We start from the raw sequence: 15,775 nt of genomic DNA, 5'->3' as shown, positions 1-15,775 counted from the left end.
GCTCTGGCCACACTAGCCTCATTTCACCATGCCCCCTCCTGCCAGAGTCATTCAAATGCTGTTTCCTCTGCCCCAAGCATTGTTCCCACCCCTCTTCACAGAGTTAATGCATATCAACCTATTTTCAGCATCACTTCCTCAAACATTTCCTAGTTTCTCTGACAAGTTCATACCCCTTCTTATATTTATACCCTTGAAGCCCCTTTTCCCCATTCTTTGTAGCATTTACCTCAGTGGCAATTTTGTTCTGGGTCGATTAATGCTCTCTCCACTAGACTAAACACTCTAGGAAGGCAGGAACCCTGCTGGCTTTGATTCACCATTATTCTCCAGCATGCAGCATGATGCCTAGTACTGTTAAGTTGATGAACAAGAGCAAAGAAGGAAAATAAGAGTCTTTCCTCTCTTTTTTTTTACTCAGTCATTAATATGATCTTGTCTTTGCACCCCATTAGCCCAACCTTCTTTGTTTTCCTTCCTTTGAATAGAATTATCATAAATCCTTTTTAGTTATTCATAGGATTTGGCATTAGGGGAGCCCAATGTTAGCTCCACTATGATATAGAGTACTGAATCTTCTTTTGTTGGTTAATTTAGTTACTGTTTACTGGGGTCTTACCAAAAGTCAGACACTTCATATTTTATACATATATATATATGTGTATATATATATATATATATATATATATATATATATATATATATAATCACTGCTTCATAAGGACGATGCAAGGTAGGTAGTCCTATACCTGTTTAATAGATGAAGAAATCCAGTCTCAGAGAGGTTTAGTGATTCATCCAAGGTTATACAGACAAGAGGTAAATCTGGGATATGATCCTTGGTCTTTCTGACTTTAAAGCTCATGATTTTTGGTTCCCCCAAATGTAAATCTGTGTTAAAGCCTATTTTTCGAATTTGATGGGAAATATAAATGTGATAGTACATGAAAAGAAAAACTCTTCTAAAGTTGTAAAGCATTGTAGGAACATTAGTCACTGAGTTTCCCAGTTAATTATCACCAATGCATCCTGTATTTTTTTAATTTGCCTGTGGATATGTGCTCTTTTGTTCATGAGAAAAAACTAAAGATTGCCATTTTTGGGACTGAAGAATTTAGGGAAACCTGTAATTCAAATCAAGGTAACCTCTTTTTTTTTTTTTTTTTTTCCCAGTACGCAGGCCTCTTACTGTTGTGGCCTCTCCCGTTGCGGAGCACAGACTCCGGACGCGCAGGCTCAGCGGCCATGGCTCACGGGCCCATCCGCTCCGCGGCATGTGGGATCTTCCCGGACCGGGGCACGAACCTGTGTCCCCTGCATTGACACGCGGACTCTCAACTACTGCACCACCAGGGAAGCCCAAGGTAACCTCTTAAAGAGTTAAGAATGTGATTATGATTTAGAAACAGATTATGATTTAGAAGCAGACATCTGATTAGTTTTATTATATCCAACTTGGAAAAAAAAACCTGTGTGAATACAAAGGTGGAGCTCAGAAAAAGACATTCCCCAAAGTCAGAAGAAGTTGGTAATAATTACATGGGATTACTCAAAGGGAACTGGCCTAGGCATGCATGACCTATAACTTAGAGAGGAGTTTGTGTTCAGGAGAACAGGAAGTTGTTAAGATACTAAGAAGTAACATTTTCTGAAGACTCTGTATGTGTTAGGGACATTACCTGCAATGTTTTCTTTAATCTTCAAAATATACCAATTAAGGCTCAGAAAAATCAAGTACCACATACAGCAATACGTATGACAGAGCCAGAACTGAACTCAGGAATGTCTGACTCTGGTGACCAAACCCTTAATTATTGAAATAGGCAATGGCTAATATAGTACTTAATTATTTTACTTTATCTACATCAGTCACTAAAAAGCTTGCTTGATATAGTCCAAGATGCAACCAGCTGCTTGGGCAAAGTTCGGTTCCTTCATGTTCAAGGTTGAAGACTGGACAACGGGTTGGGTGAATTCACCTAAGTCTTTCCCTCAGTGACATTCTCCTAGTGCTTAGTCCCCTTCAAGTGACAGTATCCAGATTGGCTAAATGACCAAAACTGGTTGAAAAAATAGTCGTAGTGCGACAGTAGTGCAACAGGACTGGGAGTTGGAAGACCTCGTTTCTGATCTCAGTTTTGTCACTAAGATGCTGCAAGACAAAGAAATTCATCCTGCCTCCCTGAGTCTTGGTTCTTCATCTATGTATCAGAGCAAAATCTCCATGATCCCTTTTGGCTCCGGTATTCACTGGCTGTCCAGTGGTAGGAAGAGAAGCTGGAGGTTGACCTCACTTTTGGGAGGCTCCCAATTATCTTCCAGGTGCCATACTGAAAGGAGCAGCAGCTACATGAAACCTTGTATACAGCAAAACCTCTGAAAGCCATTACCTTACAACATGATGTGGTCATCACTGTTCCCTTGCCCTTCTGGCTCTGCAGGACTATTCCTGGAAGGGCCAGCAGCTGAAATAGTACTTCTGGGAATCTAAGGGTGGTGAAGAGTGGGGAGCACAGGTACTTCTTTGAGGCCCACTGGTAGGAAACATAGAGTATCCAGGGAGTGAAGACTTGTCCTCCAGTGCCAAGGTACACTCAAAAATGATAACAGCTAACATGTCTACAGGCTTTGTAGACATTGTCCTCTGATCTGATATGTCATTTCAGCTTCCCAACAAATCTTGATGGAAAGGAAGGTACATAATGGGTACCATATGTAATTAAAGGAAAGAAATGGGCTTGGGAAACACACACACACACTCTTTCTCGTCTTCATAGGAGCTACAAAACTCCTAAAACTGCCTTCACTTTTATTTACAGCATTGGCAGGATAGTAACGGCACCATCTCTTGAGAGCAATGAAGCCAATCTTGTGACGCTGAGTCTCTTACCAGCGGCCCCAGCTTCAAGGAAGGATAAAAGTCCCACTGGAAATTAAACCCAGGCCCCTCTCCTATCCCATCCTCCGCCACTCATCACCACCCCATCCCAGGTCCACTGCTCTAGCCACACTCAACCATTCACAGACACTCACACTCTTCCATGCCTCCATGCCTCTGCCTATGTTGTTTCTTCTGCCTCACAAATCATTTCCCCTCTTTGCTTGGTAAACTACTACTCATATTTTTTCAGACACATCTCAAATGCTAGCTCATGCAAAGACTTCTTTGATACAGCCTCTAGTTGTTAGTGACTTCATGCTCTGCTTACCCAAGTAATTTGGACATCTCTAGATTATTGAAAAACACAAAAAACACTGAGATTATTAATTCAATTATCTCCACCCTTCACCCCCAAAGACATGAGATCCTCAAGAGGATGGACCATGATGAATTCATTTTTGTTTCTCTGGAACTGAGACCAGCACCTAGCACATAGGAGGCACTCAGTAGTATGGCTGGAGGGATGGATGCATGATTGGATAGGTCACTAACTGACAGGAAGAACTCTAGGTCATTCTCCATCAGGCAGAAGTTTAATTTTAAAGGGTAAAGTAAGACAGTATGATACACAGAGGATATATTCTTGCCTCAAGTCCTGGAAAGACCATGTTCTGCCACTTGGGCAGGAATGAGAAGGATGTTAAGAGTAGACAGGGTAAGATCAAAGGCCCAGGGTCAAGGGCAAAGCCCAGTCCAGAGCACCCACGGGATGGTCTCCTTCAGGACAAGGAAGAGGTCGTACAACTGGCCCCAACAGAGACTGGAAAATGCTGCGATTACCTGTGGCCAAAGGTTTCTCCAGACCTCCCAATGTAAATTACTAAAAACAGCACTGGCATCTTGTGACACCAAGAGGGTGCAGCAGTCCAGCAAAACTCTAAATGAAAAACAAGTTTCACATTCTAAGGAATGAATGGATAAATCCTTGTAAACATGTCCAGTTCTATTGGGCAAATTCAGAACACTGAGTATTCATAGCTTAAAAGGATTTTATAATCTCCACAACTATGGATGACACTATTGGACTCAGGCTCCCAACACTGGTCCTAATAAATACTGCTGGTGAAAACCCCTTGGGCATGTTTCCACAAGGGCATTTCCTCTTCTTTCCCCGAGGATGGAGCAGCCCTAGTATACACACTCTCATCTCCTGCTTCTATACTCTTTACTTTTTCCAGCCTGGGAAGTAGGAATCGTTTAGCTGATCCATGAGACTCTGGAAAAACCCAACACCTACGGGGCCATGTGGAAGTGGAGCAACAGCCTTGAAATGGGGTCAGTAAAGGCTTGGCATGTGTCTACTTGAACAACCTGTGGGCTCTTTGGATTTAAACCACCTGAGGGCCAGTGAGCTCTTGGAGTTTGAGTTTAAATTCAGCAGATCAAGTGCCGAAGCAAGCCCAGCCAGATGTCTTGTCTCTTTGTCTCAGCTCCTTGGCCTGTCAATGAATGGATCAAGTCAGTGCCATGCAGGTCCCAAGGTCCAGAAAAGAGGGTAGGATTCCCCCCACTGCTCTTTAATTCAGTCTAACCGAAGTCAATATCACGCTTTGCTTCAGGTGTCTCTGTGAAATTTTCTCAACTGGTTGGACTCTGGAGAGGGACAGTGGTGAGTTCTGACATATCTATGTCCCAAACACATACATGTCATTAGTCAAGATTCTTTAGCTATAATTTTAAGCCTACAGGACAAAAATATCTAAAATTCAGCTTCAGTTAACTGCAGGGTCTATTTTACTCTATGGAAAAGCGATATTCCCAATCTTCCTCAAATAAGTTGTTTCAGTTATTTGGGTTTTTTTTGTGAAGGAGTCTGTAATATTTCCTGTCTGGAAAATCTCTGAGAGACTTGTTGTAGAAATGAGCTCTCATTCGGGGGAGACGGGGGGCGGTGTCTTCCACAGGAGCCCTTCTTAAGTGGTAAACAGGTTAGTGAAAAAGGACTGTGAACACTGAATTTATGAAACAAAAGCATTGTCTATCAACTTGTAGTATCATTTAATTCAAAAGAAGTTATAGGGTCCATTAACTATTAGGAATAATCAAAGCCAAAGGGGGGCTTATTTAATCAAATCCTTCATTCAAACATATGTTCAACAAATACTTCATCAGTATGTACCATGTGCCAGGTGAAGGGCCCACAGTGTCCGACGTCTAAAACGTGGTCTCATAAAGGGAGAGAGACCCAGTGAAAAAATGCAGTCTCCCTCCCCTTAAGGAATGGTCCCGTTTACATTGGCTTCATCATCATTTCTGCCTCTCATTTAACAGTTAGTTCCTGCATTGCCTGGCTTCCCTGACCCCATAAAACGAATGATCTATAAGCTAACACACTGTACCTTTTTATGTAACAAGGCTCTTTCTGTAACGCAGATAGTCACTCTATAATTCATCTATGCTGTACACACGCATAAAGTGGCCTGCCCCAATAATACAATGAAGCACTTTCCCCAGGAAGTGAAAAAGCAATGGAACCTGCTGAAAGAGAGCCTGGATAATCAATTAGAACAGGTGGGATGTTGCTTCTCTTCCTAAGGGTCCTTCCTCCCTGCTGATCTCTTCCTTCTTGTTTGCTTTTGATACATGTTTAGGATTAGATGGGTAACCAGGGAATGATCCACAGAGAACTGAAGGTCAAAATCTATTGACACAGATCATTTAATTGGACTATGGGTATATAATTCCCTACAAAATACTGGTTTGGGTTTTCTCCATCAATTCTGAACATGAAATCAACTAGTATAGTTTTAATTGTCAAGAAATATCAAGGGTAAGCTGAGACGAAGCGAGAGAGTGGCATGGACATATATACACTACCAAAGGTAAAATAGATAGCTAGTGGGAAGAAGCCTCATAGCACAGGGAGATCAGCTCGGTGCTTTGTGACCACCTAGAGGGGTGGGATAGGGAGGGTGGGAGGGAGACACAAGAGGGAGGAGATATGGGAACATATGTATATGTATAACTGATTCACTGTGTTATAAAGCAGAAACTAACATACCACTGTAAAGCAATTATACTCCAATAAAGATGTTTAAAAAAATGTCTACTATAGTCTTTTGATTCACAAAACTATTTTTTTCTTTTACTTTGTATAACGTTCCCAAACCAAACCATCCAAATACCTCCTTAAGGAAGGCATTAGGTAGTAACATTTTATCTTTGGAAACTTGCAAGTAGTTACTTAAAACATTGTAAATTTCTTCCCCTGTCCTTGAAATGCACCATATAAATATTGCATTTGATCCTTAACTTACACTTCATAAATAATTTATTTCAAAAATGTCCCTCCATAAGACTATCAGTTGCTGAGGTGTTCAGTTTTCAGGGAAAGCATTTATTTACTGCATGAGCCCAGGAAGGCTGGTTAAGACTTGGCTAAAAGCTCCACATGGAGCGAATTATGGTAATTATATTAATGCTCAAATCCATGATGTGCTGTTCAAATCTGTTAAAAGGTTTTGCACTGTAGTGTCCACATTTGATGGGTAATGAGTCCACTGGAAATGTTTAACACTTCATAGGGAGGCTTCCGAGATTCATTTCTCATAGTTCCAAGAATTGCTACGACTGCCTGGAGGTAGCTTCCAGAGGAGTTTCTGAAAGTCCCAACTGAGAGTGCATGTCCTCTTTAACATCCTCCACTTCTGGTTCAGACTGAAACTACAAGTTCAAGTCACCAGAAATGAAAATCAAAGGAAACATCATACAATTAATTTTGATGACTGGGTACGTTTTAATTCATGTATGGTAATATTCTCGTTAATGATATGGCTCCTTAGGACATCCATTAAAAATCCATTAACAGGCAAAATCTAATAAAATTATTCTGGAAATTTTCTGCTAGATTAGCATTATGGACTTGTAATGAATATTTCCTGTAGGTATTGCTCTATTAGCAGAGCTAATATACTAATTAAACATGGGTCTTGTGTTGGAAGGGAGGGGAGCACAAAAAGATGAAAATAATCAGAAAATCAGAGTTGAACTTGAACCCAAGTCACCTAAGATAACTGCTAAAATCAGTAAACATCACTAGAGCTTTTAAAAGCAAAAAGTGTGGACATCCCAGTACCAGCCACCCCAGTCATTCATTTACCCACTTATTAATCAAAGAGTAATTTAGCTGCTAAAATGTGCCATGTCTTGTGCTGGGGCCAGAATACAAATGTAAATAAGTGAAAATCCATGGGTCAAGGAGCTCATAGTCTACAGTAGAATCAAGACATGTAAACAGGTAATCAATGTGTACTATAATAAACCTGCATTCAACACACCACGGGAATACTCAGGAACAAACAACTAAATTTGAGGGAAAGGGTGGACATATAAATTTTAAAAATCACTTAAACAATGAAGCAATTGAAGTTGAAATTTGTGTTCCAGTAAAATATTAGCTCCTTCTAGGGCCTCCCACAGGGAGGGTTTCAATCCTGACATCATTTATTGGTTCTGCATGTGGTTACAGAAAGTTACTTATATCTCTGATTCTCATCTGTAAACAAGGTAACAGTACTTTTGTCACTGGTTTTAAGAATTACATGCAACAAGGTATGTGAAAGCACACAGAAATGTGCTTGAAATATAGAAGGGGAAGGAGGATTAGCATTTATTTGTTGCCTACTATACACACACAATAAACATTATTTGGAAGTCAATACAGCAAAATGATTAGAGCAGGATTTGGAATCCTCCAAACATAGGTCTGAATTCTGCTTCTACCATTTGCAAACTGTGCAACCATAGGTTAGACACCCTTCCCCTTTCTGAACCTTGGTTTCTTCAGCTGTAGAACAGGATAAATAAAAATAACTCTGTTACACTGTTTTGAAAATTTAAAAGGATACTGGTTGTAATGCAATAGTATCACGTCTCAGAAACAGTAAACTATTAGTTTTCATTCTACCATTAACTATATCTTTCATAGGCAAGACTATAAAGATATACAGCATTATGAGACTTGTCTAAGTTCATACCATCAGTGCTAAAACTAAAACTACCCTTGCTCCCAGTTCAGTGTTTTAGACCCAACTTGCCTGAACCCCTCAATTACAGGACAAGAGTCCCCTCCGCTAGTACTCAGTCCTGATGCTTCTTCTTCAAGGCAGGGAGCTCATGGGGAGCCTCCAGAACACCAGACTGGGGACTCAGGACTTAGTGGCCCTGCTTTAGCTCTAATGACCAGTGCACTAGTACCTTGGGGTTGTGGGCTAAATTTTGTCCCCAAGATTCCTATGTTGAAGCTCTAACCCCCAATGTGACTGTATTTGGAGATAAGAGTCAACAAGGAAGTAATTAAGGTTAAATGAGGCCAAAAGGGTGGGGCCCTGATCTGATAGGTTTAGTGTCTTTATAAGAAGAGACACCAGAGAGCTCTCTTTCTGCACACACACAAAGAAGAGATCACATGAACACACAGCAAGACGCAGCTGCCAACAAGCCAAGAGGAGCCCTCAGAATTAAACTACCTTGTTGGCACCTTGACCTTGGACTTCCCAGCCTCCAGAACCATGAGAAATAAATTTCTGTTGTTTAAGTCTCTCAGTCTATAGTATGCTGTTATGGCAGCCAGAGCAAACAAAGACACCTGAGATATCTCTTTGCCACCGTTTTCCCTTAACTCTTTCCAATCCATCTCAATTCAAACAATTGTGCTCAAGTCAAACACATTCTGTCAGTAGATATTTACCAACATCTTCTATGCCAAGATACTCAAAGGTACGGCAGATACAGTCCCTGCCCTCCAGAAGCTTTTGGTTGAGTATCACTTTGCTGTCTGGCTGCCCATTTCCCCTGCTGGACCTAAGGCACTGTCCAAAACCCCAGTCTGGCTGGCTGGAGTCCTGACCCGTCATCCTCTGGTTGGCTCCCTCAGCCCCCAGAATAAAAGACTGACTCTATTCTCCAGTTGCTATCTCCGTTGCTGGCTCCAGATGGTCTGAATACCCAGAATTTTAAAACTAACCAACCATCATATGACTTAAAGTTTTAATACTTTTTATACCCTGTGAACTTATATCCACTCATCAGCTGAGAGCCCATCACACTCTGACTCCTGTCTAGGTGTGGACTACGGATGTTTGTTCCAGTCAAGCTCAAACTGGCTTTGGGTGCTAAATATCGGACTTCTGCTTAATCCTGCTGGAGGCCAGCCATACAGCCACATCAGTTCCCTCAGGTCCCAGATATCCCAAGGAGGAAGTCTGCTTTGGTAGAAAAGTATAGAGTCAGAGACCCTAGTCCTACTATTGACCCTACAACTAAACAGCAGACAAAAGAACTGAATCTCAGTTTTCCCATCTGTCAAATGGAAATAGCTAGACAAATAGGTTTGTGAGGGCCTAATGAGATAAATGAATCACCTACCAAATCACCGACCAAAGGACTTAGAATGCAGCTGATGACTAATGACTGCTGCTTTGCTCTCTTCCTCCCTTCCCCTGGTCCCAAGCTCCTCCCCTTCTCTACCAGCTCAGATGCTATGACGGTTTCAGTCGAGCCACAGGAAGTCCAGAAGGGTTCTTTCTGCATACTACCCTGGCTCTGTTCTTTACCCCAGATTTAGCTATTAGTAGTTGAACAGACCATGGACAACTGAGCTATGTTGTCCACAGCATAGCAGCATAGATGCTACGTGGATCTTTCATATTTTTATTCTTATATTCTTGCAATCTAAGAGAGTAGTCATGAGGACTCCACCAGAGAAAGGCTGGACTGAAACGACCTACTAAGTGACTCGGTTATCAAGGGGGGTTGAAACTATGGCAGACACTACTAGTTGTTCACTCATATTTTATAGCACAGCTCACAACTTCTGGCCAGTCACACGAATGGTCACCTGACTGCCTGGCCAATTACCACATTTCCCAGCCACCCCTGCAGCCTCATGAGGCCTCGTTAACAAGTGCCAATCAAATATATACACTACCAAATGTAAAATAGATAGCTAGTGGGAAGCAGCCGCATAGCACAGGGAGATCAGCTCAGTGCTTTGTGCCCACCTAGAGGGGTGGGACAGGGAAGGTGGGAGGGAGACGCAAGAGGGAGGAGATATGGGGATGTATGTATATCTGATTCACTTCGTTATACAGCAGAAACTAACACACCATTGTAAAGCAATTATACTCCAGTGAAGATGTTAAGAAAAAACAAAAACAAGTGCCAGTCAATAGGATGTGATCAGAAATGATGTGGCCAATTTCCATGTTATGCTTCCTCCAAAGGAATGTGGATGGATTCTTCTGGTCCTTTATATTCTTCCCACTAACTGGCTGAGAACTGATGAGAAATGAAGTGGCTAATCTGGACCCAAAGTTGGAGGACATGTTATGAGAATGGCAGAGCTGCCTTATAATCACTTACCTCTATTCTACTACATAAAAGGGAAATACTCTGCCATCCTGTTTAATCTGCAGTACTTTTAAATTGTCTCGTTACAACCTCCTAGCCTGTACACTAAACAATACAGAAGTACTTCTCTTTAATCAGGTATAATTGCCTACCTGATGACAGCTTACTAGAATTGTAGGTAGTAACTATAAGAAAAAAACATCTTTCTGTGACATGAACATGTAAACCTGAAACTTTAACATATCAGCTACCATTATATGTACCTAGTATCTGAATTCTTTTACCAGGTAAATTCCTACCAATCATCCACACCTTTACTACCCAGTTAGTGTCGCATAAAACTGGAAGTCAGGAACCCTACGGCTTTAGTCAGGAACCACTGGCTCACGTTCCAGTTTATGTCTTGCTCCTGATCCTCCCAATTTTGACCTCTTCAATTATTTTTTTCTGTATGGCCTTGCCTGGTTCCTTGAACCTAAATCACAGACATTTTCCTAGGTCTGACTGGAGACAATCCATACACATCCCTTTGATTATGCTATTCCCAGTTGCTCCATGCAAGTATCTTCCTCAGTCTAGCCCCACGTCTAACAGTCTACATTTCAAGGCAGCTTTTCATAACTCAGTTCCTATAAGCCCCAATACAAGGGCCTACTAGTCATGGCCTACCCATCATAACTTACTCGCTTCTCTTGGAAAAACAGGGCTGTGTTCCTATATTTTAATTCAGACAAAGACAAACAAAAAATAAACACCAATATATTCAAGTGTACATACACATAATCAGAAAAAATTATTTTTTTACCTATTTTGCTGTAATTATCTGCAACCAAGTCTTCCAAACCAACCATCTTCCAGAAACTGTCATCCCAGCCTTTCTCTGCAGAGTATGTCCATTTGCACACCAGGGAGCAGAGAGACCTAAGAAAATGGGAGAGAGGTAGAACCAATAATATGAGCCTGGTTTCCTTTATATTTTGCCTAATACTCGTCCAGATATCTGCAATAGTACTGAAAAAGTAGAATAAATTGAAGTAGGTAATTACTCATCCCTGTTTAAATCAAAAGTCCCCACTGACACCTGTTAATGACCGAGAGCATCTTTCTCTTTCAAAAGGCTCCCAGCCCTTTATTTAGGTCTGGATCAAACAATGTATATAAATATTTGTATTTATATCTATATTCATATTTACATGACATTTGTGGGATAAACAGAAATTACAACAATGACTAGCTACTTGATGATACGGAGCATTATTATTAAGTGTTAGGTGTGAAACTGATAATTGTGGTTATGTTTTGAAAAAGGCTTCTTAGCTAAATGATACATACTGAAACACTGATGTATAAAATGATATATTGGGCTTCCCTGGTGGCGCAGTGGTTGAGAGTCCACGTGTCAATGCAGGGGACACAGGTTCGTGCCCCAATCCGGGAAGATCCCACATGCCGCGGAGCGGCTGGGCCCGTAAGCCATGGCCGCTGAGCCTGCGCATCTGGAGCCTGTGCTCCACAATGGGAGAGGCCACAGCAGTGAGAGGCCCGTGTACCGCAAAAAAAAAAAAAAAAAAAAAAAGATATATTATCTGGGATCTGCTTTAAAAGAGCAAGTGAAGGGGAAGTGAATGGTGTTGCAGATGGAACAGAACCGGCCACGGGTTGACGGCTGTAGGGCTGAGGGTGGCTAAATGGGTGTTCGCTATACTTCTCTATTTTGTACAGGTTCAAAATTCTCTACGATAAAAAAGTAAAAAAAAAAGTTATTGGTATAGATGTGATAACTGCAGCCTAAAGCAATATTTAACAGAAGGAAGACTTGCTTCTGGATGGCGTTTTACTCTCCAGCTTCATTTCTCATCTATTCCCTCTTAGTATTCTACACTCCAGCAATAAAGAATCCTTTGCAGCACTCTGAAAAGGTCACATTCTCGAACACTTCTGTGCCTCTACCCTACTTCTAGGTGCCTGGAAAATTCTTCCCAGCTTCTTAACCCTGATAACTTGAAACACTTCCTTTAGACTAGACTGAGACCCCAGTTCTAGCTTAGATGCTCCTCCTCTGAGATTACAGCGCAGGAATCAAATCTCACACAGACCTTATCACACTGTATAATTAACTGCTTCTTTATATATCTTCTTCCCAAGAGTCCCATGCCTTCCAATCTGTTCTCCCTTGTGTCCAGAGCAAACTTCATAAGGTAAAACCCGATGACACCAACCCTTGATTCAAACCCTTCAATTGATCCTCATTCCCTTCAGGAAAAAGTCCCGTCCTTAGCTGGGCTTGAGCGACCCTCTGTGACATGACCATGCTGACCTCCACCTTCTTTGCTTGCCATCCCCACCCTTGCTTTCTCCATTCTGCAACACTGAACTACTTGAAGTATCCTATAGTGGCCGTGATTGCCCACTTCCCTGTACCTTGAAACCTTTACTCCACTCTGCCCAGGATGTTCTTCCTTGTTACGTGTCTAACTGCTGATTAGCCTTCGTGACTCAGTTCAGACTTTGCGCCTTTACAAAAAGCCCCAGTGGAGGGCCAGCTGAGTCCAGAGCCTCTTCTCCAAGTTCAGTGTGGACATACCTGTATCTTAACACTTAACACAATGATTGCCTTTGCCCCTTTCCTTCTCTATCTCTGCCACTAAACCAGCAACTCCTTCAGAGCAAAACCAGCCCTAGTTATCTCCACATCACCAGTACCTAGTCCACATTCCGCCATATGTCAAGCCATGATGAATACTGATTGAATGGAAGCTCTAGAGAATGAATATGGTCTGTCTGCCTCACCACAGGTAAGTGATAAACCTGGGGAACGCTTGCAGTTTTACAGATAAACCAAAACCTACCTATCTCATTGAGCCAATAGTCTAGGCCTATCTCATTCAGTCATTCACAGTGATTCACTCATTCACTCACTCACTTAACAAATATTTAGTATTCAGTCACTATGACCCTGGCACTATGCTAGGCTCTGGGGAACCAGTTATATGCAAAAGACCTGGTCTACTGCTCTCCTAGAAGCTGACAATTTAATTGAGGAGACAGTGATCAAACAATCACACTAAAATCACATCCTAACAAAAACGTTCTGTAGAAAGTAGAGGGAGAAATGAGAACTTTTGGCAGGAGAAGCTGGTGGGAGAAAGGGGGAGAAAGTGTCAGGGAGGGCTCCACAGAAGAGCTCACATTTTGTGAAACCTAAATGTCTTTTGAAAGCAAACAAATGTTATTTCTCAGTATTTTTTTCACATGTGGCATATATGGCAGAACACATTGAGCTAAGTTAAGTGGCACCAATATATTGAAGGAACACTAGTCCCAGTAGAAACTTAATACATATGTGCTAAACCCTTCACCTTATTTAAGCAAAATAATTTTTTGAGGTATAAAGAAAGCAGCCATCTATGCAGCATGTTCTGAAGAATATACAATAGATAACTCTTCCTGGCACAATGCCTGAAATTCCAACTTTTTAGAAGCTATGATAGCTCACTGGAAAGAACAATGAAATGAAACAAAAGACTGTGTGGAAGGATTACTTCTACGGATCGATCCACATAGGACAACTCTTCACTCACCAAATGCCCCATTCATTTGCAGACTTCTGTGCCTCTATTCTGTCCCTTCCATCTTGACTGACTTTTGCTCCTTTCACTCAACGTTGTCTACTTGGAAAACTCTATGTTGTTCTTATGGTCCAGTTCCAATGTGTCCTCTGCACAAGTTTCCTCACTACCTCCAAGCTAACCTCATGGCTGTCTCCTTTGAAGTAGCATTATAACTTGGAATTGTTTCATTGCAATTCTTAAATGCTGAGGCAGGTTGAGTTCATGGTCCCAAGTCTTCCACTCTCTAGGTATCCACATACTTTGCCACTTAATTTGTAGTGCTACACCCTCCTCCTCCCAACCTCACACTGTGGGCAGGGCCGCCTTTCCTACCTCTAGACTTTGGATTCGGTCATGTGACTGGATTTGGCCAAAATAATGAGGCAGAAGTGACTGCATTCCAGTTTCAAGTCTAAGCTTCAAGATACATTATGTGTTTCTGCTTGCTCTCTTGAACTTCTGAGAAGATCACTCAGGGTTAGCCCACTGGTGCCAGGAGGAGGATAAGAGGTATGTGGGGCAGAGCAATGACCACCAAGCCCAGGATCCCTGGATCAGACATCTCCAGGGAGCCAAGACTGGAGGGAGTGAGTCCAGCTGAGAACAGAAGAACCACCCCGCAGAGAACAGCCTAAATGAGCTACCTGTGAGTCAAATAAATGATTACTGTGTTGAACTACAGAGCATTTGTTGTGGTTTATAACAGAGCAATAGTTAAACAGCTCAACACTTTACAGCATAACTAAGCAATCCAGGTAGACTCTCCCTCCCCACCCCCAATAAGGGCAAGGAGAGGGATGTCCAGTTCTTGCAGCAAGTTAGAATAAGTGGCCAGAGAGTATGCTTGGAGTGAAGGTGACCGAACCCAGGAGGCAGGAAGTTTTACAGCTGCAGATGCCTCTGGTAAGTCCCTCCTGCAGTAGGGTTATTCAGATACTATGTGTGTCCCTTCCATTTGGGTCTCTTTAAATCAACTCTTGGGTAATATGGATATACGAGCGCAGCACAACTGGCAATACTTAGAGAGTACATCTGAGGCCACAGGTTCTCCAGAAGCCCTCAGCAGAGAGAGAGCAAGTACAGGACTTTGTCTTGTTAGTAAGTAAAGGCAAGCTAGCAGCAGCAGAACAAAAGGTTTGCCTCCCTCTGAGGCTTCTATTAGGACCACTGTTGTCATTCCCTCAGGTGTGTTAGTGAACAACCTGCACTCTCAGGATAGCTATTCACCCTCAGGCGAGCTGACCTATCAGCCTGTGCGTGTGTGTGTTCACGTGCACCTACATTCTCCTGTGTGAGAGCACGGGTGGGAGGAGTGATTTGTAGGATCAGAATTCAAGATAGGAGCCCAAGAAAGACAGGGGTTATCCTAGCAGGGTGAATTGTTTCAAAGATTGGCAGCAGGAAAGGAGAGCTGAGTCCACCCAGGGAAAAGGGTCACTCACTATTTGTTCCCTGCCAGCAAGAACACCAGGGCAGAAACTGCTGCAACTTTCACTGCTTTCAGATTTGTTAATGTCAAAAAGACTATAAAAGCCTATAGCCTATATGAGAGTCAAAAGAACATAAACTAAGGAGTAGGCAAAACAAAAATAATACCTAACTTAGGGGACTAGTTTACCTGAGAGAGAAGATCATACAGAACACCTCTAAGAGGAAGGTCTCAGTGAGGTAGAAATGATGAAAACAATTGGAAGAGAACACCAATAATGAAAGCAATGAGAAATCAGAAGGCAGTATGAAAGACTCTGAATTAAAACCACTAACTTTCAACTTTATTAAAAATTTCTGTAGGAGAATTAAAAACACAAAAGAAAACACTGGCACTGTCAAAAAGTGAATTAATTATCTGGAAGACCAAGTGAACGAAATATCT

General features: G+C 41.9%; 1 protein-coding gene across 3 annotated transcripts in view; it reads right to left on the bottom strand.

The window, feature by feature from the left end:
• Nucleotides 1–15,775, bottom strand: part of FGGY (FGGY carbohydrate kinase domain containing) — a 399,164-nt gene that overhangs the window by 242,754 nt on the left and 140,635 nt on the right. For all 3 annotated transcript variants that reach the window (XM_065876468.1, XM_065876483.1, XM_065876476.1), the window contains one exon: nucleotides 11,097–11,212. In XM_065876468.1, coding sequence (XP_065732540.1) covers nucleotides 11,097–11,212 — 116 coding nt within the window. The remainder of the gene's footprint in view (nucleotides 1–11,096; nucleotides 11,213–15,775) is intronic.

Source organism: Phocoena phocoena, chromosome 1 (genome assembly GCF_963924675.1).
Source record: "Phocoena phocoena chromosome 1, mPhoPho1.1, whole genome shotgun sequence".
Lineage (NCBI taxonomy): Eukaryota > Metazoa > Chordata > Mammalia > Artiodactyla > Phocoenidae > Phocoena > Phocoena phocoena.
The sequence above is the reverse complement of the archived record's forward strand: the minus strand, read 5'-3'. Positions and strand labels throughout refer to the sequence as shown.